General features: G+C 35.2%; 2 protein-coding genes across 2 annotated transcripts in view; one reads left to right on the top strand and one right to left on the bottom strand.

The window, feature by feature from the left end:
- LOC145258197 (immunoglobulin-binding protein 1-like) overlaps nt 1-22,507 on the bottom strand; it is a 184,467-nt gene that overhangs the window by 36,248 nt on the left and 125,712 nt on the right. The window contains exon 3 of the mRNA XM_080116090.1: nt 6,006-6,140. Coding sequence (XP_079972216.1) covers nt 6,006-6,140 — 135 coding nt within the window. The remainder of the gene's footprint in view (nt 1-6,005; nt 6,141-22,507) is intronic.
- LOC145258196 (protein FMC1 homolog) lies at nt 10,257-19,599 on the top strand. Its single transcript, XM_080116088.1, has 3 exons — nt 10,257-10,878; nt 12,593-12,745; nt 18,893-19,599. Exons 1-3 carry the CDS (start codon nt 10,807-10,809, stop codon nt 18,995-18,997), a joined length of 330 nt encoding a protein of 109 aa, XP_079972214.1. The 5' UTR covers nt 10,257-10,806; the 3' UTR covers nt 18,998-19,599.

Raw genomic sequence — 22,507 nt, forward strand, 5'->3', positions numbered from 1 at the left:
CAAATGAAAAATGGAATCAAATGATCACTATCACACACTAGCTAGGGTTATGAACATAATTGCCTAAAAAATGGACCCTAAACTTAACTTACACTAGATCTGTACACAACTAGAAAAACGTGTCAAGGCTGAAGTTTTTTATGGACATCAAAATCCTCTTACATCCAAATACCACTCAAAACTTCTCCCATTTCTGTGACAAATACCCACCTTTAAGTCAGGCGAAGAGAGTCTAACCTTCTCAGCCTTAATATAAACTTTCAACTGATATCGGAAAATTTGTATAAGTCAAGAGGAGCAAAGTTCTCAGATCCAATTTCATATGAGCGTTCAAAAACAATTCTTTCCTAAGCTCATCAGTTGTCGGAGACCAACTGCTGCAAACATTGATAGGCACCAACTGAAAAGACAACACGTTCAATATGCGAACTAGGAGACCTACAACAAACTCAATCATTCATTGACAAAAAGGCGAAATCGCCAAGCCAACTGAGTGAAGTCTGTTACTTATTCAGAGAGCATTATGATGATCAGCCAGGCCAAAGATGCCTTATCGTTAGTAAAATACCCTGATCCAGGCACCCAAAGGCAGATCGAGTGAAGTTGCCCCTTCGTCAAAGTGAGCTCCTCAATCATATCATCCCTAATGGATCCCCTCATTAGCATATATTCAGGACAACAGCAGAGTATCAGAGAAGCTTTCTTTCACCCTAATATAATAATATAAAGGTATGATTAAAGAAAATTCGAAGGTTCTACTTATAGACACTGGTGATAGGAACTGACCAATCAAATGGAGCCACGTTCTCCTAGCAACCAATCAGAAGCTGGAATAGCTCCATAAAAATATTGGATCTTTTAAAATTCTCATACATAATTCTTTGTGTTCACATGAGAATGGTCTTTGTCTGCAAACTTTTCAAGTTCAAGACGTATACAGATCAGCTACCCACCGAAAACTTTTTCATCTCCAGGACTTATACAGAGTAGCTACTCATCGGAAACTCTTCCGAAATTAAACATAGCTTTCAATTTAAGAAAAATAAAAACATTTATTGTATCAAAATATAATTTAAAAAAAAAATTATTGTATTAAAATAGATTTTTAAAAATTGTTTTTTGTTTACTGATTGAAATTGGATGACTTTTTTTTTCAAACATTTTAGCAAAAAGTCACTGTAAGAAAGTATATCTATACTCCTGTTTTTTTTGTTTTTTTTTGGTATTGATATTTATATTAAAACCTCTTTTTTTCTATTTATTTAAAAAGAAAATACAACTTCCTTATATGGGTTGTGGAATTTAATTTACTATCAAAAGATCTAGTTAATTTGCATATTCTTTTAACCATTTTAATTAATTCACTATTAGTTTTTCGGTTTTCTTACAGGATGATCATCTTTAATTATCTATTACGTGTAATTATATTGATACAGATATTCTACATGATTTATACTTGCATAATATTTGCGTAAAAGTTTATAGTAAACACAAACCTCTTTATATACATATATATATTTATGTATACGTATATATTTTTATTTAAAAAATTTTGCCTAAAGTTTTTGGTCTACACTATAAAGTCTTTGAACCCATTCGAAACTTTATATTTGCATTTTAGTCTGGAAAAATGAGTACAAAAGTGGGAAAATAAAAAAAAAAAAAAAAAATTTGCCAGGTGAAGGTGGAACGCTGGCATTATGAATATGCATGCATAACGTAGTAGCTATTGATTCATGTTTTAATTTATAGCCTTACGGCAAACATGTCTTCATAGCTCAGTCATTAATGGCAGAGGAAAAAATAAATTGTAAGCTAAATGTTTGGGTTTCGGTTCTCGGTGGTGGCACACAAGTCATTTTTTTTTTTTTTAACTTTTAAAATTATTACTATATATTGGGTTCGATATGATATAATAAATACGAAATCTGCATTAATCAAAATATCATATTTAAGCGTATTTTATTACCGGGCAATGCTGAGGGCCCTGCTAGTGTTTAATAAAACATTTTTTGAATTAAAGTAAAATTTGAGTTATTGCCCCCTGTCACTCTTCTGTAATTGAAATACAAAATAATCGCCGTGGATCGCTGTCATGCATAGATGTGCCAAAAATAATAAGCAAAAAGCAATAATTAACAACAAAAATAGAATTCAATAAATATCTGGTCATTTTGTTCTATAGGCAACAAAACTAAAAAGTGGTTTAAAAAAAAAAAAAAAAAAAAAAAAAAAAAAAAAGGTGGTAAATATTACCTTATTGCTACAACAGAAACCGACTACTCTAACTTGGTTTTTTTTTTTAGAAGTATTTGAGGTCGCTGACAACGAATCTGATAATCAAACCCATTGCAAATTTACCGTTTGCATGATATTAACCCCTGGACCTTGGGACTATTTTGCGCCATTTCACCACCTTTAGTTGCGTTCTTCTTACATGATGTGTTCGCATGAGAATGGGCCTAGTGAAGTGACTTATCACATAGCGCAGGAAACTTAGTGGCCATTTGAAATAAGAAAGTTTTCAAAAAAAAATATATGTGGTTCATTTTTGTTTTTCTCTTACGTAGTTTTTAATGCATTTTGATTTTTACATAGTTTTTAATGCATTTTAATTGATCCCAAAGTTTTCACAAGTGGTTAACAAAGACATAAGCACAAAATATTTTTCTGTTTTTCGTTCTTTTTTTTTGGGGGGGGGATTCAATTATAGAACTTGTGTAGCTTAACAGGTGCTTCTGCAGTTTAATTAACTGTTTTTCCGTAAGTAAAATACATACATTTACCGATTAGAATACTATTTAACATTTTTAGGAGATTTTACTGAACTAAATTTGCGACTGGTTTGATTATCAGATTTTTTGTCAGCGACCTCGAATATCCCTAAATAAAACCAAATTAGAGTGGTCGGTGTTATGTTGTAGGATAAGGTAATATTTACCAAAAAAATATATGACAAATGAATTAAGATATATTATGCTACTCATGTTACCATGCTGAAATAACATTATTATTTAGAAAGCCATCCTTAATATGGGGAGAGTGTTTTGTAATTATTCTGTACTTGCACATAATTAAATTAAAAAAAAAAACAAAGAGAAGGTGCTTATGCACTTTTGTTACTGCGCTATTTTTTTAAAATAGTATTTTCAAGTTAAATTCAAGTTTTACGATATCTTTTATATTAAATTGTTAAGTGAAAGCAGAGAATAGTTATAATAGAAAACACTCTCCCCATGTTAAGAATGGTTTTCTAAATAATTAGATGCTAATAGTCACGTCAACCGAACCCAGCAACTGAAGGATTCCAGCAGTAACAGCAGCTGTCTCAGCAGCAGTTCAAACAGCCCTCATCAGGGGTAAACAACCAGCTCTTATCAGGGCTAATAAATTTTTTCACAAATGCGATTTACTACTGCTTGCTTCCTGAGACCCACCAGCAGTGAACTTCATTCCCGCAGCCTTCTAGCCCTTGGTGCCTCCTGCTCGCTCCAGCGCCTTCAGTGGCTTCTTGCTCATTCCTGCAGCCTTTCCAGCCCTTGGTGCTTCCAGCTCACTCCAGCGGCTTCCTGCTCATTTCTGCAGCCTTTTCAGCACTTGGTGCCTCCAGCTTGCTCCAGCAGCCTTCCAGTGCCTCCAGCTCACTCTTGCAGTCTCTCCAGCACTCCAGCCCTTGGTGCCTCGCGGCTCACTTCAGCGCCTCCAGCTCACTCTTGCAGCTTTCCAGTCCTCGGTTCCACCCAGCTTGCTCCAGCACTTCCAGTAGCTTTCCAGCTCTCGGTACTCCCAGCTTGCTCCAACGCTTCCAGCTCACTCCAGCAGCTTTCCAGCCCTTGGTGCCTCCAGCTCGCTCCAGCAGCTTTCCTGCACCTCGCTTCTCCGGCCTACAACCTTGTTCTTCCAGTCTGCAACCTCGCTCACACCTGGCTCCCTACCGACCGACCGTCCGTTCTTTAACACTGACCACCTCATTCTCCGTGTCCACTGTCCGTTCCGGATCGCCTTGACGTCCAGCCAATCATTCCCGACCCAGCTAGCAACCCTGAACCATACTACGTCTAGAGTACCTGTTCCAGATCTCCAGACCTTAGCCTCCAGACCATACGACTTCTCGCTTCCTTTGCAAATAAAAGGTGAATCCTTGTCTTTAACCAAACAACTTGTGTCTGTCATTCTTCTTTGCCTTTTTACTGTTTACTTTTTGCCTGTGTCTACCCAGTTAGTTGTTGGGTCGATTGTCCCCGGATGACTGGCCTCACAACAACCTCTTAACATTTGTTTTGGGCTCAAATCAAAAAAAAAAAGTTTGACCCATGTCCAAGTAACCTACACCTAAAATTTCAAGTGTTTAGACCCAAAATTGGCAAAGGAGTTTGGTAGAGTTTTCAAAGATCCAACCGTTGAACTTTGACCCCTTGGCAACCAAATTTCAGGCCAAAAAAAGATTAAAAAGATTTTCCCAAATCTCAATACCCCTTATGTCAAATCTCGAGTCTCTAGACTGAAAATTGACAGAGTAGTTTGGTAGGGAAATGTACACACAGACAATTTCACTTTTATAGATATATAGATAACGTTATTATTTCAGCACGGTAACAAAAGTGCATTAGTACCAAAATAAGATATCATAAAACTTTAATTTAACTTGAAAATATTTTTAAAAAATTTTAAAAACAGCACGGTAACATAAGTGCATAAGCACCTAAGTTACTCGTCTACCTAGCTGGATAAGTTTTTAGTGTTTTAAATTATTTTAAAGCGTTTATTCTGTTCGAAAAACAAGTAGCATCGAGCGTTACGCGAGAATAATAATAATAAAAAAAAAAAAAAACACGAGAGGGTCACACCTTTCGAGTCTCGATAATCGTTCCAAAATAGAAAATTAGAAACCCACCCAATAAATGTATGTTAAATTTTGTTTATCTTCGGATTAATTTTTAATTTCTTTCCATCGCAACAACACTCACCTTTAAAATGACGTTTTAAAAAGAAAAAAAGAAAAGGTTTTCAGGTATGCTGAAAACGAATTTTACATTTAAAATTATTTGATAATCGTTTTCAGCACACTCGAAAACCTATAAAAGTCGTCATTTAAAGGTGAGTGTTGTTGCGACTGTTCGCTGCTGAGTGCTGCTGCTGCTGCGTGCTGCTGCGCTGCTGCGGTGGAAAGGAAGTTAAAAATTGACCAAATGTTTGGAGCGACTAAAAAAAAAAAAAAAAAAAAAAAAAAAAAAAAAAAAAGAAAAAGGGGTACTCATGCAGAAAGTGATCCGTGCTGAAATAATAAGATTATTTAAAAGGCCATTCTTAACATGGGGAGGCGAGGGTGTTTTGTACCTATTCTGTACTTTAACCTTACAATTGAATTTAAAAAAAAACATATCATAAAACTTTAATTAAACCTGGAAATACGATTTAATAAATAGCGCGGTGGATCACTCTCTGCATTAGCACCGAAAAGGGTAAATTTTAACGACGTGCCCCAGCGTATTATAAACACCCCAACCTCCCCATGTTAAGAACGGCTTTCGGAATAAACACCCCCAACCTCGAAAGCCGTTCTTAACATAGGGAGGGGGGTATTCCGAAAGCCGTTGTTAAACTGGGGTGGTTAGAGGTGTTTATACTATGCTGGGACAGGTCGTAAAAAATACCAAATAAATAAAATAAAATAAAATAGTAATAATAATGTTTCTTCGTTTTACATTATTCGTTTCGGATACCCGGGTTTAATTTTGTGTGGTCGCCTATCGGTTGTTGTAACTCGCTTCCAGATTTTACCATATCAATAACGGACTTATTTTTATTTATTTTTCATAAGTGGAATCGATCGTTCAGTCATTGTAAAATTAGACAAAATAAACTTGTAAACAATAATTAAAAATTATTAAAAAAAGAAAAAAAAGTCATTTTCCATTGAAATTTACAAAGAAAGATTGACGAAATCTCCAAGTAGATTTCGAAGGCGAAACATCAGTCAATAAAATGGTTATAAAGCATATTACCTGATATTCTGCATCCGTGGAAGAGAGATCTGTTGTTTCTAAGAATTCGTAATTAGACCAAATCTTTGAATAAATATCAGGAAGTTTTCCTTGTTCTCCTTCCTCCGACTTTAACGTGTTAGCCATTGTTGTAAACTGAAAAGAAATTGACATGAAGTCAAAGAGTTCTCTCCCTTAGCTTAAGGAATAAAGGGAGGTAATTCATTTGTTCTAGAGAACCAAAAAACAAGTTACTTGTTGGTAATATATATAATATACTTTTACAAACAAAATTTGGCATTATTGTAGATTAACACACTCAGCTAAATCGCTCCCCCTCCTTAAAAATAAAATAAAATAAAATTAGATTCTACCTTTTTTAGGCGATGATGTGTGAGAAACCTCCAAACCTTAAAAAAAAAAAAAAATTTAGGATTTGTTTTTATTTTCATTTATTACATTTTCACCCCAAACAAGGGACAGGGGACTACTATCCGGGACATACGTTGCAAGGATACTATGTAGGGATTTGAGCAACAAGATGTCTCTTTACATTACACTTGAACTTCTGCATGTCAGAACAGTTGGGATAGCAGGAACCCGAAAGAGAATTCCAAAGTCTTGCAGTTCTGGAGAAGGATCTATTAGAGTAGAAGGCTTTCTAACATCTGGGGATCTATATTGTGTAGGGGTGGGATTTTGCTGCTTTTCGGCTTTGTTGGGAGTATTTATGCTGAGCGGGTACAAGGCTTGTAGTTCGTCGGAGCATCTACGATTAAAATACTTGTAAAACAGGCAGAGGGATGCAACTACAACATTTCATCGATGCGACAGAGGTTGAAGCTTAGATGAAGTACTTTTAGATAATATATCTTTAGACATACCTCTTGGTGGTCGAAAAGGTTTCTTGTAATTATTAAAAGAAACAAGCTTAGTTTTGCCAGCATTAAACATTACCATCCATTTCTGTCCCCATTTCACTACAGACTGGAACTTTTTCTCTAGGGTTTCCATATTGCCTTGGATGTGTTCATTTGTTTTCCCCTCATACCTGTTATAGAGTGTGGTGTCGTCAGCAAATATACCCATCTCAGAGACAATTTTATCAGGGAGGTCATTTATGAGTATCAAGAATAATAATGGTCCAAGGATCTACCCTTGAGGTACATCAGCATTTATATCATAATGTTTTGACGTATGACCATCGAGAACAACCTGGATTTTGCTCTTATTTAAGAAGAATTTAATTATGTTAAGTATTCGTCCAGTAATACCATAGAATCTGATTTTCATGAGAAACCATCATGCCATACCCTGTTAAAAGCCTTAGATATATCTAGAGCTACTGCCCTCCCCTTCCCTGCCTTATCCAATGCATGGTATATATGTTCAAAGATTACAGTTAGGATATCTGGAGTTTTACGGGTTTGCCTAAATCCTTAGTGATGGTTGGACAAAAGTTTTAGCAATTGTAAGGTGACTAGAGCTTGTTTAATTATAGACTCAAATATGTTGGTGAAAAGAGGGAGGAGGTTAATGGGGCAATAATTTAATGGGTTAGTTCTTGCGCCAGAATTCTTGTAAACCGCTACCACAAAAACAGTTTTCCAACAGTCAAGGAAGCGAGATTCATAAAAGCATTTGTTAAAAATTTTGAAGAGAACTGGAGCAACCTCAGCAGAACATTTTTTTAATAGTACAGCCGGGCTGAGATCAGGTTCACATGCTTTTTGAGGTGTCTCGATTGTTTAATGTACTTGAGAAGGGGTGATTTTCAGATCATCTAGTGTGGTTTCTGTCTGCAAAGGAAAATCAGAAAGGGAGTGGTTTGCTGGGTCCAAAATAGTGGTTTGATGAGCAAGCATGTTAGCTTTTTTGGTTGCTGTGCAAACAACCTCGTGATTGTTGGATAGTGGGGGAATTGTTGATTGCCCATTATTTAATACCCTGGTGTAGATTTTCCAGAAATCACGAGTTCCTAATTTCTACACTTCAATGCGTTTTCTGGTGGTTTCGGTATATTCTCTCTTAATTGTTGCTATTTCTTTCTTACAATTACTTTTAGCTTCTATAAATCTGTGGTATGCATGTTGCCTTTGAGCTATGGCAGCTGCGCAAGTAGAAGTAAACCATTGAGGTGAGTGGTGTTTGCTATAGAACTTCCGTGTTGGAACATGTGCTTCAATTGCTGCTTTGAACTATTCAATAGTCTCATTTGTGCATTGTTCTGCAGGAAGGGGAAAGATATTCTTTAAAGGGCATTTCTGATGTGATCTCTGATGGTATCCTAGTCAGCCTTATTGTAGTATATTGTTGTATTGAGCAATGCCTCTCCAACTTGGGTGTCGAGATTTTAGAGCGATGTCTATCATTATTACAGCATGATCAGGATTTCCAAGCGGGCAATGGGCATTTGTTACACAATCCCCAGGAACTGTCGTCAGAATTAGATCCAGAAGTGTGGCTTGCTGATCCTAATGATCTGGGAGACGTGTCGGAAATGTTAGCAGGGGGATTAGTTAAGCATTAGTTAAGCATCAAGTCTGTTGCCAAGGTCGCTGGTAAGATGGTGGGATCCTTCTACCGCTCCAGAAGATATCTCACTACTGATGCAATTCTCTATCTATATAAAAGCCAAGTACGTCCAAAGATGGAATACTGTTGCCATATCTGGGCAGGAGTGGCCAAAAACAGCCTATCATGCCTTGACAGAGTACAAAATAGACTTCGTGGCTTAGTGGGGGATGCCCTTTTCTCTACCCTGCAACCTCTCTCCCACAGAAGAGATGTTGCGAGCCTATCCTTGTTTTATCGTTATTTTCATGGCAGGTGCTCGTCTGAACTCCAATCTGTGGTCCCCCCTCGCCAATCTTTCACAAAAAACACCCGTCTAGCTGAATCCACTGTGAAAAATTTCCCCCACTCTATATCTGTGCCTAAATCAAAACGCGGATTCCATGAACAAAGCTTCTTTCTTAGAACTGCATGCCTGTGGAACTCTGTTCCGTCTGCCTGCTTCCCTCCGGACTACAACTTGGATGTCTTCAAGTCCAATGTTAACAAATTCCTAATGAACCGCCCCCTTAATTAAACACTTCATCAAATCTCCACACTAACGTAATGTACTTGCAATAACCCTTATCCCTGAGTGGCTTCCGGGCCTTGATAAGTGGTGATCACTGTGTAAAAAAAAAAAAAAAAATATAAATTTTACAAAAAATTATCCCTAGTTTTAGAATTTATTTTATTAAATGGTCTTATGGAAATCGCTTCAGACAAGGCATTAAGCCACTAGAAATATCTTATGTGAAGGTGAACTGGGCAAGTTTCTGTTGGGGGACATTCATATTTTTCTGAATTTTCAATGACATCTTTTTTCCAAAAAAATTTGTTGTCAATAGTGGCGAAAGAAAATGAAACACAGTAATGTGGAATTTGGTAATGAAGCAAGGGTTGTCTAATCACTTACCTGTGTCAATGTATTTATGTATTAATTTGAAAATCCTGCTGAGACATCTTCCAAAAATGACATAATTTTTCTTACAATTATAGTACCAATAGTGAGGAAGGAAAGAAACCCAGTAATGTTGAAATTTATGGTGAAGCAAGGGTTGCCCAATCATTAACCAAGACAATGTATTTATGTATTAATTTGGAAATCCTAATGATCCATCTTCTAAAAATGATTTCAATTTTCCTAAAATTATGGTAGCCTTGGTGGGAAGAGAAATTATTTCATATATGTTATACAATACCTGTCGAGGTTATGTTAAATTGTTTCATATACTTATTTAAATTACTAGTCCGAGGGTAGGTAAAATTATTTTAAATATGTGTTGTACATTACCCGTTCTTGCAAAGATAAAATTATTTAATATACGTGCTGTAAATTACCTATCCTAGGGAAGGTGCAATTATTCCATACATGTGTAATACCCGTCATAGGGAAGGTAAAATATTCTTTTGCTCGAAATAGCAAATAATACGTAGACGTTAATAATTCCTCTATCCTAAGAATAACAAATATGTTCAAAATCAACTTCAATTTTCTCATTGTTTATAGTCCTGAGCAGCAGCAGCACCGGGTAGCTCTGCTAGTTTAAAATTTAAAAAAAGAAAGAAGCCCAGTATTAAAAAAAGTTTGTACAATTTATTTCTTTTAATGGATTCAAAATTTTATTGAATTTCGTTTGAAAATAGTTGGCAAACGATTTTTTTTTTGTCCACTTTTGAAAGATTGCCTTTGAGTCGTCATTTCATAGATTAATTTGAGTCACGTGACAGTTTGAAAATGTAAACAAACAGGCAGACGACAAAGTTGAAGATAAGTTAATTAATTGCCTTTCTTCCGATAAGATTTTGTGTTGACCCAAGGTATTTATTGCCATGCCACAGTAATGAACATATTCAAAAATTACGAATACGATAAGGTAGAAAATTAATTAATGAAAATAGTTTTCGAAGACAGTTAGCGAAAACTGAGTTTTGCAAGTAAACAAACTGAAGAAGAAGAGTTCTAATTGTAATAAAAGGGAGGTAAATATTTTCTGAAAACTGAAAATCCTTGGCCAAGTTCGCAAAACTTCATTTTCACTGATTGTCTTTGAAAACTGTTTTCATTAATAATTAATTTTCTATCTTATCGTTTTTTCGTAATTTTTGGATATTTTCATTACTGCGACATGACAATTCAGTAGATACCATTGGTTTCACTCGAGATTCAATATTTTAATTTTCGAATCTCGCTCCAGTAAATACAAGAACTGGCGTTTCTCCCCTGATTATCTCCCTTGTGGGGACTCTTCAATGGCTAGGGAGCAACATGGCGTCTACCAAAACAAACCTTTCTGTCTTTCGTGGTATAATTAGAGAATTCCGTCGTATCTACGGCAAGGTAATCTGTACTCATTTATTAAAAATTAGGAAGGCGGGGATGGACTTGTATTTATTAATTTCATTTATTGGTATATAATAGCTGCCCATATTTTGTCATTCATTTTTATGTTTTCGTTTTATACCGCCGGAGTCTCAAAGTCATCGAGGACGTTTATTCTGTATAACAATATTTTATTTTGGTACTCATACAGAGAGTGATCCGTTATTATTTAAAAAGCCATTCTTAACATGGAGAGGGGAGAGGAGGGTGTCTTGTACCTATTCTGTACTTATAACTGAATAAAAAAAAAAACATATCATAAAACTTTAATTAAACCTGGAAATACGATTTAAAAAATAACGCGGATAGCAGTGCTATCCGCGTTATTTTTTAAATCGTATTTAAAAATAAAATAAAGGTGGGTAATATTATACAAACACCGTGACAGCGAATTAACCCTAACCCTAACCCTAACGCTGTCACGGTGTTTGTATAATAATACCTAAAGGTGCTAGTCGCTGGTGCTATCCGATAGCACCAGCGACCAGCACCTTTATTTTATTTAAAAAAAAAAACTACTATCACGGCCCATTCGCATGCACGTTTCTTTTTTTTTTTTTCGGTAATTTTCAATTTTTTTTTTTTTTGGTATTCTTTTAACGACTTCACCCAGCGTAGTTTTACCCCCTAAAAGAAAATAAATAAAAAATTTACTCCTCTTTTTTTTTTTTGCTAATACGTTTCAACGACCTTTAAAGATAATATGAAAGAAGGAATTTTTAAAAAATAATTAAAAAAAAATATATTTTACAGTGGTGGATCACTTTCCTATATAAATTTAACGTAAAATGAGCACCCACTTCTTGGCCACGTAGTGGTCAACGACAACGAGACATGTAATCGTAACCATTTTATCAAGTTTGGTGACCGGGGGTGGGGGAAAGTGAGATCGACTGGGCGGAGGTCACAAGTTTCAAACATTTTAAAAACACGGAGAAACACTTCAAACATGGGGGGTGGGGAGGTAAAATTTGGCTGCTAATGCAGAGAGTGATCATCCGCCGCGCTATTTTTTTTAAATCGTATTTCCACGTTTGATTAAAGTTTTATGATATGTTTTTTGGGGTTTGTATTACTGTACACATAGATTCGAAAAAGTTGTCAAAAAACAAATATATAACAAATAAATGTTATCAAAGGCAAGATAAGTTACCTTTCTACCAAACTGGATATATTTTTCGTGTTTTTATTCAATGTAACATGTTTATTCAGCTCGAAAAACATGCAGTGTTTACACTGTCAATATCTGCAACAGATAGATGAAACTTTCTGATCATGAATGCATAAGTTCATTCATCATAACAATGTAATTAACAATCCCCTTTGATCTATTCGAACAGAATAAAAAATAGGAGGCATTACTTTTGGAACGCCCCTGGTATATATATATATATATATATATATATATATAAAAGGAAGTTTAAAACAAAATAAAATTTCAGAGAAAATAGAATATCAGAATATGGAATAAAGAATAAGCATATCTGCAACAGGGCGATACAACTTTCAGGTCATGAATGCATGAGTTCAGTCATCATAACAATGCAATTTGCAACTGACTCTAATCTATTCCGGTGAAACAAAAAGAATAGGAGGCATTAATTTTTTTGGAACAGTTTTTATACAAATGTGATGATTCCATGAGTGATTCCACTTAATTTTTCCATTCCAGGGAAAGTTCCATGATGCTCCAGCTTATATGTATCTGAAAGACCAGTTCCGAAAACACAATGTGACCAGCGAGAAGTACTGCCGGAACAAGATGGATTTGATTTACCAAGCTAACACATATCTTTTATATCTGCAAAGCACACGTAAACACCAGGTACACCATTTTTAGCATTTTTTTTATGGGCAAGGTATATTTGGGTTGAGCCGAATTTAGGAAGACATTTTCAGTGAAAATCGTTTTTAGGTTTATAATTAAACTAGTGGAGTCACCGGTGTTGCTCGGGTGTGGAGAGGTTTTATGGTAAGGATATTAATCAACGGAACCTAAAAAAAGAAGTTTCAAAACCCCCTAAAACAATTTGAAAATAGCGAGTACCCATCCATTCCATTCCATAGCCCTTGAACTCCTGGGGGGGGGGGGGCATAAGCCATCTACAACTTTTTGTAGATGTTTTTGTAGTGAGTTCTTTTTACTGGGTGAGGGTGCTGGCCCCACGCCCAACCTTCCCAGAAGGTACATACAGCGCCTAGCCTTCCCAAATGGTCACCCATCTGGTGATGGCCAGGCTCAATGTTGCTTAACTTCGGTGATTTGGCGAGAACCGGTGTGTCAACGTGATTGTGCCATACTAGCAAGTATCCATACAAGTATAAAAATTTTTTTTTTAAATTGGCCTCAGTTGCCAGGCTCGAACCTGTAACGCTAAGAGGAAAAGAAAGTGAAAAAAAGAAAACACTTTAGTCGCCGTTCCCACAGTGACTTATGAAGTTGCGGGCATTCAAAATAAGCTTAATCATTGCAAGGCATATGATGACTTTGCAAAAATGTTGACGCAAAAACTGACCACTTTTTGCAAAGAATGGCTCACAGAATTAATGTTTTTGACCAGTTTTTTTTTTATATTTGTCGTCCAAGAGTCCGATCTTTCTAATGATACCAATTTTGTCAGTGTTCATCGCGTGTAGAATGAACGTTCAGTGAGAAAATGTTAGCAATATTTCATAAATAAGTTTATACATTATTTTTTTGGTGAGCATACGATAATATGAAAGAGTTAATAAGTTGTGCATTTGTATGTTCGTTAATGTCTGTGCATATATGCTTAACTGTGAATGCATGAGTTGAGATAAAGCAGCCCCAAGGCCCACCAACACAAAGTGACGAACGAGAAGTACTGTCGGAGCAAGATGGATTTGATTGACCAAGCTAATACTAACTTTTTATATCTGCAGAACATACGTAAACACTAGGTGCACCATTTCTGGAATATTTATTTATTTTTTTTTGGTTATAGTCAGTTAACGTACTTCTTAATTTTTGGCATAGCGCTACCGGAAATGGTGACAAGGCAAATCAGTTCCTTCGTTTTTGTTATTTTGATTTCAATAATTTTATTTTTATACTTTCATAAACATATGATATATTATATAGATTCAAATAAAAATCTTTTATATTTCTAATTTTTAAAAAATTAGACTTTTTTATAATTTCATAAGCATATATTTCTTATAAAATTTCAAATAAAATAAAAAAACTTTTCAAAATTTTGTTTAAAAGTGCAAATAAAGACTAATTGTGTCATTTTTATCTTTTTATAATTTTGTTAATTTTTATTGTATACTTTCAATAATGTCCTTTTTTTATATTTTATTTCAATAAATCGCTTCACAATAAAAATACTGAAGAACAATAAAAATGAAGGAACTACTGATTTGCCTTGTCACTGCTTCCGGTAGCACTACGCTGGAAATTAGGAAGTATGTTAGCTGACTATAACCTTTTTTTTTTTTATAGAAATAGCTCCAGATAAGGCATAAAGCCACTTGATGTAAGGAGCTAAAAAAATACTACTTCAAGATCAAAAACTTGCCAATGATAGGTATTACATGAATAGATTTTGACTCAGAAAACAGCAATTCTTCTCCCTTTGTCAGAAACATCACTCATGGAATGTGAGGACTAAAAGACAAAACAAGAGAAGCGGGAGATATGCTGCTGCAGAAAGTAAACCCAAGATCCACTGTAAGATTCTCATGAAACCAACATGTAACCTCAGTCGGAAAATAGACAAGGAATAAAAAAAAAACCTTCAACTTGCTTTTTCTTTGTAATAATGACATTTATTTCCTCATTGTTACAGCTGTGGCATCACCTTGACCGTTTTTTTAGAACGTCATCCATGCTTCTAATATGATCTCCTTTGTAAAGCTTTTATTTTCCCCTACAAGTGATGCCATTTTGCATGCATTTGCATACGCGTGTCTATGCTATGTTACACCATCTTCCTTATGTTCATCTATAAAAGCAGATGAAATTGTTTCGTGGGCAGAAGGAATTAGGAGACAAGCGTTGCAACAATATTGCGTCACACATTTCGATTGGGCTTTGGAAAAAATAATATTTTGTCTGATTATTAAAATTTTTTTTTTTTTTTTTAAATATTAATCTGCCTCCAACAAATTATGTAATTATTATTAATTGATAAATAATAAAAATGTAACTGCTTTTATGAATGAAAATATATTTGTTCTGAAAATATTAACGTGTTTCATTATGAATTATTAATTAAATTTCAATATATTACAAATTAATAGAAAATAAAATGAACTGAATGGAAATATGTTATGTATTTTTGTGTGGATTGTGGCATTGTCATGATCAACTTAGTGTTATCTGTAGTTTGCTACTGCATGATTTTTATGAGGCATTATAGGCCTGCCAGCCAACTGCCTGAATACAAATATCAGCCAAAGAGTTTATGCATCAATCTTAACAGGCATCATCGTCATCACATTTGTTTCTCACCCAGGTATACCAATAACCCAATAGCTATACCAATAACCCAATAGCTATACCAATAACCTACTAGCTATTTTTTAATCTTCCGCAATAAAATCTACTTCGTTTATTTCCGTGGTTTGACCAGAATCGCCCATCTCGACAGGATTGTCTATCAAATACAGTGTACAAATATTGCAAATAAAATTGTAGCATTCATTTATTTATTTGTAGACTGTTATCCTCATCTTCATAATTGTTGTTTTTGTTTCATGACGATGTTTTTAACCACCTGAAGAAGGCCAGAGGAATAGTTGGCCGAAACATGAAACAACAACAACAACTATGAGGATAAAAGTCCACAAATAAAGAAATGACTACACGACTAAATGATATCAAAAGATTCCCACAATAAAAAAAAAAAAAAATACAAAATAATTGTAGAAATCCACTGAAGTTTGGGTTGCTACATCAGTCTGAGTGGATGTGCATATTTTGGGGCTCTTCTAATGATGGTGGAAGGAACAAGTTATTTCTATTAGCTATACTTTTCATTGGCGATTTTTCATTCACCCATGTATGGAGTATTGTTGTCACATTTGGGCAAGTGCATCTGCTACTGAACAGGGATTAAAAATGAGTCGCCAACCTGATAGATCCTGAACTGTCATCTAAGCTTCAACCTCTGTCCTATCAACAAAATGTTGCATCCCTCTGTCTGTTCTACAAGTATTTTAATGGTAGATGCTCTGATGAACTATAAGCACTTGTACCCCCTCAATGTAAATACCCCCAACAAGCAGCAAAATCCCACCCCCACACAGTAAAAATCCCTAGATGTAAGAAAGCCTTCTATTCTAATAGTTTCTTCTCCAGAACTGCTAGATTCTGGAACTCCCTTCTGAGTTCTTGCTTTCCCAACTGTACTGACATGCAGAAGTTCAAGTGTAATGTAAACAAACATCTTGCTGCTCCACTCCCTACATAGTATCCCTACATCAAAGTGGTACTGTGCCTTGTTTGGGGTGAAAATGCAATTAAAAAAAAAAGAGTAAAGGAAGGAAACAAGTCATTAACAAAGTGAAAACTTGGAGTTAGGACAAAAAACAATGTTTACTGAGAATTTATATTCCAACAGAATATTTTTGTGTTTGTCTTTTTTCACTCTCTGAATCTTTGTTTTATTGAAATTGCTCCAGACAAGACAAGAAGCCACTTTATGTCAATAGCTAAAAATAAAATACTACTTCAAGATAAAAAAAAAACAGCTAACAGTAAGTGTGAGATAAATAGATTCTAATCCAGAAAACGGCAATTCTTCTGCCTTTGTCAGAAACCTTTCTCATGGAATGTGAGGACTAAAGGACAACATAAGGATAATGAAAGTTATGAGATCCACTTTCCACTCTCCTTACTAAAGAGTTTTTTTTTTTTTTTTAGAGATGACAAACTTTAAATCAAAATAAATCACAGAAAAATATTTTTATTATACAAATATGTGGCTTATTTCAAAGTTTAACTTTTGGCATTTATAATTTAAATAAAATTTGTGAGCATATGGCCCTGCGGTTCGAGTATATATGGTGTAATCTAGGGATCCAATTTTCACAAACTGTATCCATTAAATTAATTGTATTTTGACAATAGCAGGTCGAATGTTGTCTTCCAAATAGTCTATTGTGTCTGGTTTATCAGCGTAGACATGGGACTTTACATATCTCCAAAGAAAATTATTTAACAGCATTAAATCGTACAAATGAGGTGGCTAGTTGACAGGTCCATTTTGTGAAATTATTCGTTCGTCAAATATTTCTCTCAATAAATTAATTGTACAATTTGTAAATGCTGCTCAGGTGTCAATCTCTTCATGTTGAATTGCCAAACCAAGCTGAACTAAAAATAACCAATAGTTGCTAAATCTGCAATTAAAGAAAACAGAGTTGTCAATTTAAAGCTCAACGCTTCTAAAAAACAAAAACAAAAACACCCTGTATATGCCCCAGACTAATAATAGCTTATTAGTAGTTCACTGAATAAGCGAATTATTTGCATCACTCCATTACTCCCACAACTTTTCTTATCATTCGCCTTTTATGTTATTCACCCTTCTCCACCATCTAAAACATTTATTTACTGTTGAAATGAAAGCAAGATATATTTGTGAGAGCATTCACCTGGTGTGGGTTGAACTGGCTCCAAGTGAATTTGATGTATCACGAGTCAAGGCAGTCTATCCAGGTCTGTCCGCTGTTGACTCATCAGCATATTTCAACTACTCTTGATTCCATCGTCGCATACTGAAGACATGAGGGCCATTCATAGCTTCCAAATCAGCTTTGACCGCTGTGAGCCATGTCCTCAGTTGACCACTAATCTTCTTGTGCCATCCTGGTAACAGTGTTGGTGCTATTGCCTTGTCAATCAGGTCAGTTGGTGGATGACAAAGGAGTGTGTCCAAACCATTGGAGTCTCCTGATAAAATGTACTTCCTCAAGTTTAGGAAGCTTAGATCGTGTGTGGATTCTGGTGATTGAGACGTGGTCAGATATACGAATCCTACAGACACTACCTATCAAAGATTTCCGGTTTTGTGAATGTCAGCTACTCATGGGGGGGAGGGGGGGGGGGCCAAGTTTTGCGCCCATAGAAAAAAAATTGTGCGAATAAGGGCCTGGTAGATGCAGCATTTGGTCGTTGGCTGGATTTCTTTTCGCAACTAAGGGTGATTATGAAGCCGACAAAAAATAGAGTGAGCCTTGTTGATTCTAATTGAGATTTCCTCTTTCCTCTACCCTGTGGCTGTGAAGGTGACATCAAGATATTTGAAGTTGTCAACCTCTTCGACCTCTTCCCCATAAAGTGTTATAGTAACTTGATGTGGTAGAAGGATGTTGACCCAGACAATCTTTATTTTTGAACCGTTAATTTTCATGCGAACCTGCGACACTGCACCACTGATACCATCGTGCAGTTTAGATATCTACGTATGTTTCACCTAATACTAGCAAGATATCATCATCAGAGAAGAGAAGCTGTCAGCCTATCTCTGCGCTATTGTTATTTTCATGGCAAGTGCTCAACCCTCCCCGCCCCGTAAGGTTGTTGAGGCAAACACTCTATAACCACTATCACAATTATTTCTCTTACTTTTTAAATGAAAATTCCATGAGCAATGTTTTTTTCCTTTAGAACTGCTCACCTGTGGAATGCAATACCACGGAGCTGCTTCCCTGCTGATTATAATATGGTCGTTTTTCGAATTCAGCATAAACAGGTTCTTGATGAGCCATCCTCTAAAATAGATGAACTTATCCAATTTCCATCATTACTGATTATCATGATGCCCATTAACCCTTATCCTTGAGTGGCCTCTGTGCCTTGATAAGTGGTAACTACTTGGTGCAAAAATAAAACAAAAGCATCATCGTCATTAGTTCAATACTTTAAAAAAAAATTTCATTTTTATTTATTTTTTTCAAGTTGATTTTATTTTAAAAAAAAAAATTTTTTTTTCTTTTTCAGGAAATTTCAGACTACTACAAAAGTTCAGGTGAGAAAAGTGTCGGAGAAACAGCAAAACTGGTTGGCTTTAATTTGCCTCAAACACCAACGAATGATATAAAATGATTTGATTATTGCCAAGAAATTCAGTCTCAAGATGAAAGTTTGGTGTCTATTTAGAATCAAAGTTATTTTTAAAAAAAATACAAAAATACAGAAATATCTCTATACATGCTCATCACAGAACAAAAATATCATTCTAAAAATCATGTAAATTGATCAAGTATTTTTTTTTTTTATCAAGAAAATCAAATTTTACGATTTTTAAAGATTAATCATTTTTGTCAGCCATAGCACAGTCTATAAATCTCGGTAGTCGAATTGAGTTGTCTGCCCTTGAATTTTATAAAACATGACAGCTGATGTCTCTATAGACTCGCTGCTTATAAAAATTTGATTTTGTTTTAAAAAAAAAAGAAACTACTTTATCAATTTATGTGATTTTTAGAATATGACTTCTTCTGTGACAGATATGTACATCATAAAGATTTTTTTGTATTTATTTTTAATTAAATCAAATTCTAAATAAGAACTGGAAGATTTTTTTTATCATGTTAAAAGAAAAAAAATGGATAAATCAAATATTGATTTAATAATGAAATTTTATTTACTGTGATTTGCAGAAACTGGTGTTTCTAAATAAATTTTTTTTATTCACAACAATAAAATCGTGACTTTTTTCTTTTTTTTTTTTTTTTTTTTTTTTTGACATTTTATTTTAAATTTCAGACAAGAAAATGATTTCTGCAGAATTTGACCAAATCTCAACACATCTGCACACATCTCCTTAATAAACCTTCCACTGAGGTCATCAAAATTAAGCCTGTCTTTATTAAGACCGACATTGATTAATCATTGTATCATTCTCATATAATGTGTCGGTGCTTGTCCAGAATTCAACCCAATTAAAAAATAAAAATGCAGAAAAATCTTTATAATGCACATATCCAGCACCGAACAAAAATGTCATATTCCAAATATCGCGTGAATTGATCAAGCATCTTTTATTTATTTATTTTTTTTTTTTTTATTTAAAAAAAAAAAAAATTTATGAATAAACGAGTTTGGATTTGGCATATTTTAAATGAAGGGAGATAACTCAATTCGAACTACTGATATCAAAGTCAGCCTTGTAATGGATTATAATTTGTTAAAATCGCTAAAAATTGTTAAAAAAAAAGATTTTATATATATATATATATATATATATATATATATATATATATATATATAAAACCTATTTGATCAATTTACATGATTTTTGTAATATGACATATTTGTTCTGTGATAAGTATGTACGTAAAGATTTTTTAGTGCTTATGCAGTTTAGTAAAAATATAAAAAAAAACGAAGATAATGAAAAATCTATGATGTACATGTCTATTATGGAATGAAGTTCTCATAAAAGAATCACTTAATTTGATTAAGTAGGGGTTTTTTTTTTTTTTTTTTTTACAGAGGAAAATCAAATTTTAGGGAGATTGATCATGACCACGCCATCTTGGCAGCGACAGGGGGGGGGGGGCAGGGGAGATAACTCCATCTAGTTCTTGAAATTTGCTAAAATTTGTGAGATTATTTTTAGTTTTTAATAATTTTATGTATTGCTTTTTATCTTTGTTTTTTTTTTTTTTCTTTTAAAAAATCGTTTCTAAACTTATTTAATAAACATTATTAGAACTTCATGTGTGTTTTAGTAAACTTCAAAAATTAGATGGGGTTATCTCCCCTGCCATACGGCACAATCACGTTGACATACTAGTTCTCGCCAGATCACCGAAGTTAAGCAACGTTGAGCCTGGCCATTACCAGATGGGTGACCATTTGGAAAGGCAAGGTGTTGTATGTACCTTCTGGGATGGTTGAGCGTGGGACCAGCACCCTCACCCTGTAAAAAGAACGCCTTGCTACAAAAACATCTACAAAGTTGTAGATGGCCTATGCCCTCCCGGAGCTCAAAGGCGTGGATGGATGGATTTCCCCTGCCCCCCTCCCTCACCTCACCTCGTAGTTGGAAATTGCCAAGATGGCTTCTAGACAACAACCAATTTCTCTTTATGCAACGCATATCCTCAACCCTCACTTACCAGGTTTCACTTCCGTACATCACCATGCTGCATAGATATGCATGATAAGCTCTTCCCTAGGTTGACAGTGGTAACGCTCTGCTGCTTAGTAATGGCAGAAGTTCTCTGAACTTACTCCATTTACACAAAGCAAGTTATTTTTCTTAGGATGATTGAAAAGTATCCCGAATTAACAAGAATTGCACTTCTTTCACAAACATCTAAGATTATGATCATTAATTTACCTATCAAATCCAACAAACATTGTGATTGGTGCTTATTTGCTTTATTCAAGGAGTAGTGACTGCAGGAGCAGATAACTCATGCTTTACTGTATTTTTTTTTTTTTTTTTGTAGTATGAATAGTGCAAGAACTTGTCGTTTCGTCATCATCAATAAATGGTTTAGAGTCAAAGTTTTAAAATGTTATTTTTGTGATCTACATTGTCCAGATTTAATCTTCCTCTGAGGTCATCAAAACTAAGTCTTCAAGGCTCACATTACGCATCCATCGTATCATTCTCATATCATTTCTCTCCATGCAACACATGTCCTCAACCCTCACTGGTCAGGTTTCACTTCCATACATCACATTACATACACATCGCAAGCTCTTCCCGTGGTTGACAGTAGTAATGCTCTGCTGCTTAGTAATGACAGAAGTTTCCTACACTTACTCCATCCATTCCTAATTATAGAAATCCTACTAACACATGCTCCTCCCTATGCTCCAATTACCATGGTAACAAAACTTCCTAATAGCTTCACCATCCAGATATACTTTCTCCACATTTGTCTTTATTGTCTTCATTGCTTCCATCGTCTTATATTTCTTGCACGTGAATTGGTTATCCTCTCTTTCGTGATTCTACTGCATTTCTTGTGCACCCGATGCTAACAAGTACCACATAAAATAAATTGCACCTGACTATGTTATTGCTTTATTATTAGATGTCAAAAAAAGAAAATGCATTTTAAATAAGCGCACGATTACACGTGTTGCAATATTTTTGACTCATAATGGGGGTAGATATTTGATTGCTCCCCACCAGAGCAATGTGTGACACAAGGTCAAGAAAAATTGCCGGGGCATTCCCCGGTCGGGGCACCTCAGGCGACAAGCAATAAACTGGGCTCCACCCTAAAGTCCGGTGGCAAGGCCTGGGAGGGTGGACCTCAGCCCGACAGGTACTGGACCGGTTCCTGGCCCTGCACCTGTCGGGCTGAGTGTCAAGAATGGATCCTTGACGAGTACTCTACCCGGTCTCCCCTGCAGCCAAAGCTGCTAGGAGACTCATCCCCATCACGAATAATGAGGGTATGCTCCCTCAGAGTTGAGAGATTTTATTTATGAATGCTGCTGCTGGCAACTGACAAATCAAATTAATTCACGTTTTGCTATCAACCAATCAGAAACCAGAATTGCTCCATGAAAATTAAACCTTTTTTCGTGTCAACACGAGACGCATCTTTTGCTCTTTGTCTGCAAAATTATAAAGTCCGGAACCTG

This window comes from Euprymna scolopes, chromosome 33 (genome assembly GCF_053919585.1).
Source record: "Euprymna scolopes isolate OS-2025 chromosome 33, ASM5391958v1, whole genome shotgun sequence".
Classification (NCBI taxonomy): Eukaryota; Metazoa; Mollusca; class Cephalopoda; order Sepiida; family Sepiolidae; genus Euprymna; species Euprymna scolopes.

What these genes read in the sequence shown, in the direction of transcription:
- LOC145258196 (XM_080116088.1), top strand. Translation starts at nt 10,807, where the DNA reads ATGGCGTCTACCAAAACAAACCTTTCTGTCTTTCGTGGTATAATTAGA. An exon ending in TCCGTCGTATCTACGGCAAG is followed by an intron (nt 10,879 to 12,592) that starts GTAATCTGTACT and finishes TTTCCATTCCAG; the next exon opens with GGAAAGTTCCATGATGCTCC. An exon ending in AAAGCACACGTAAACACCAG is followed by an intron (nt 12,746 to 18,892) that starts GTACACCATTTT and finishes TTTCTTTTTCAG; the next exon opens with GAAATTTCAGACTACTACAA.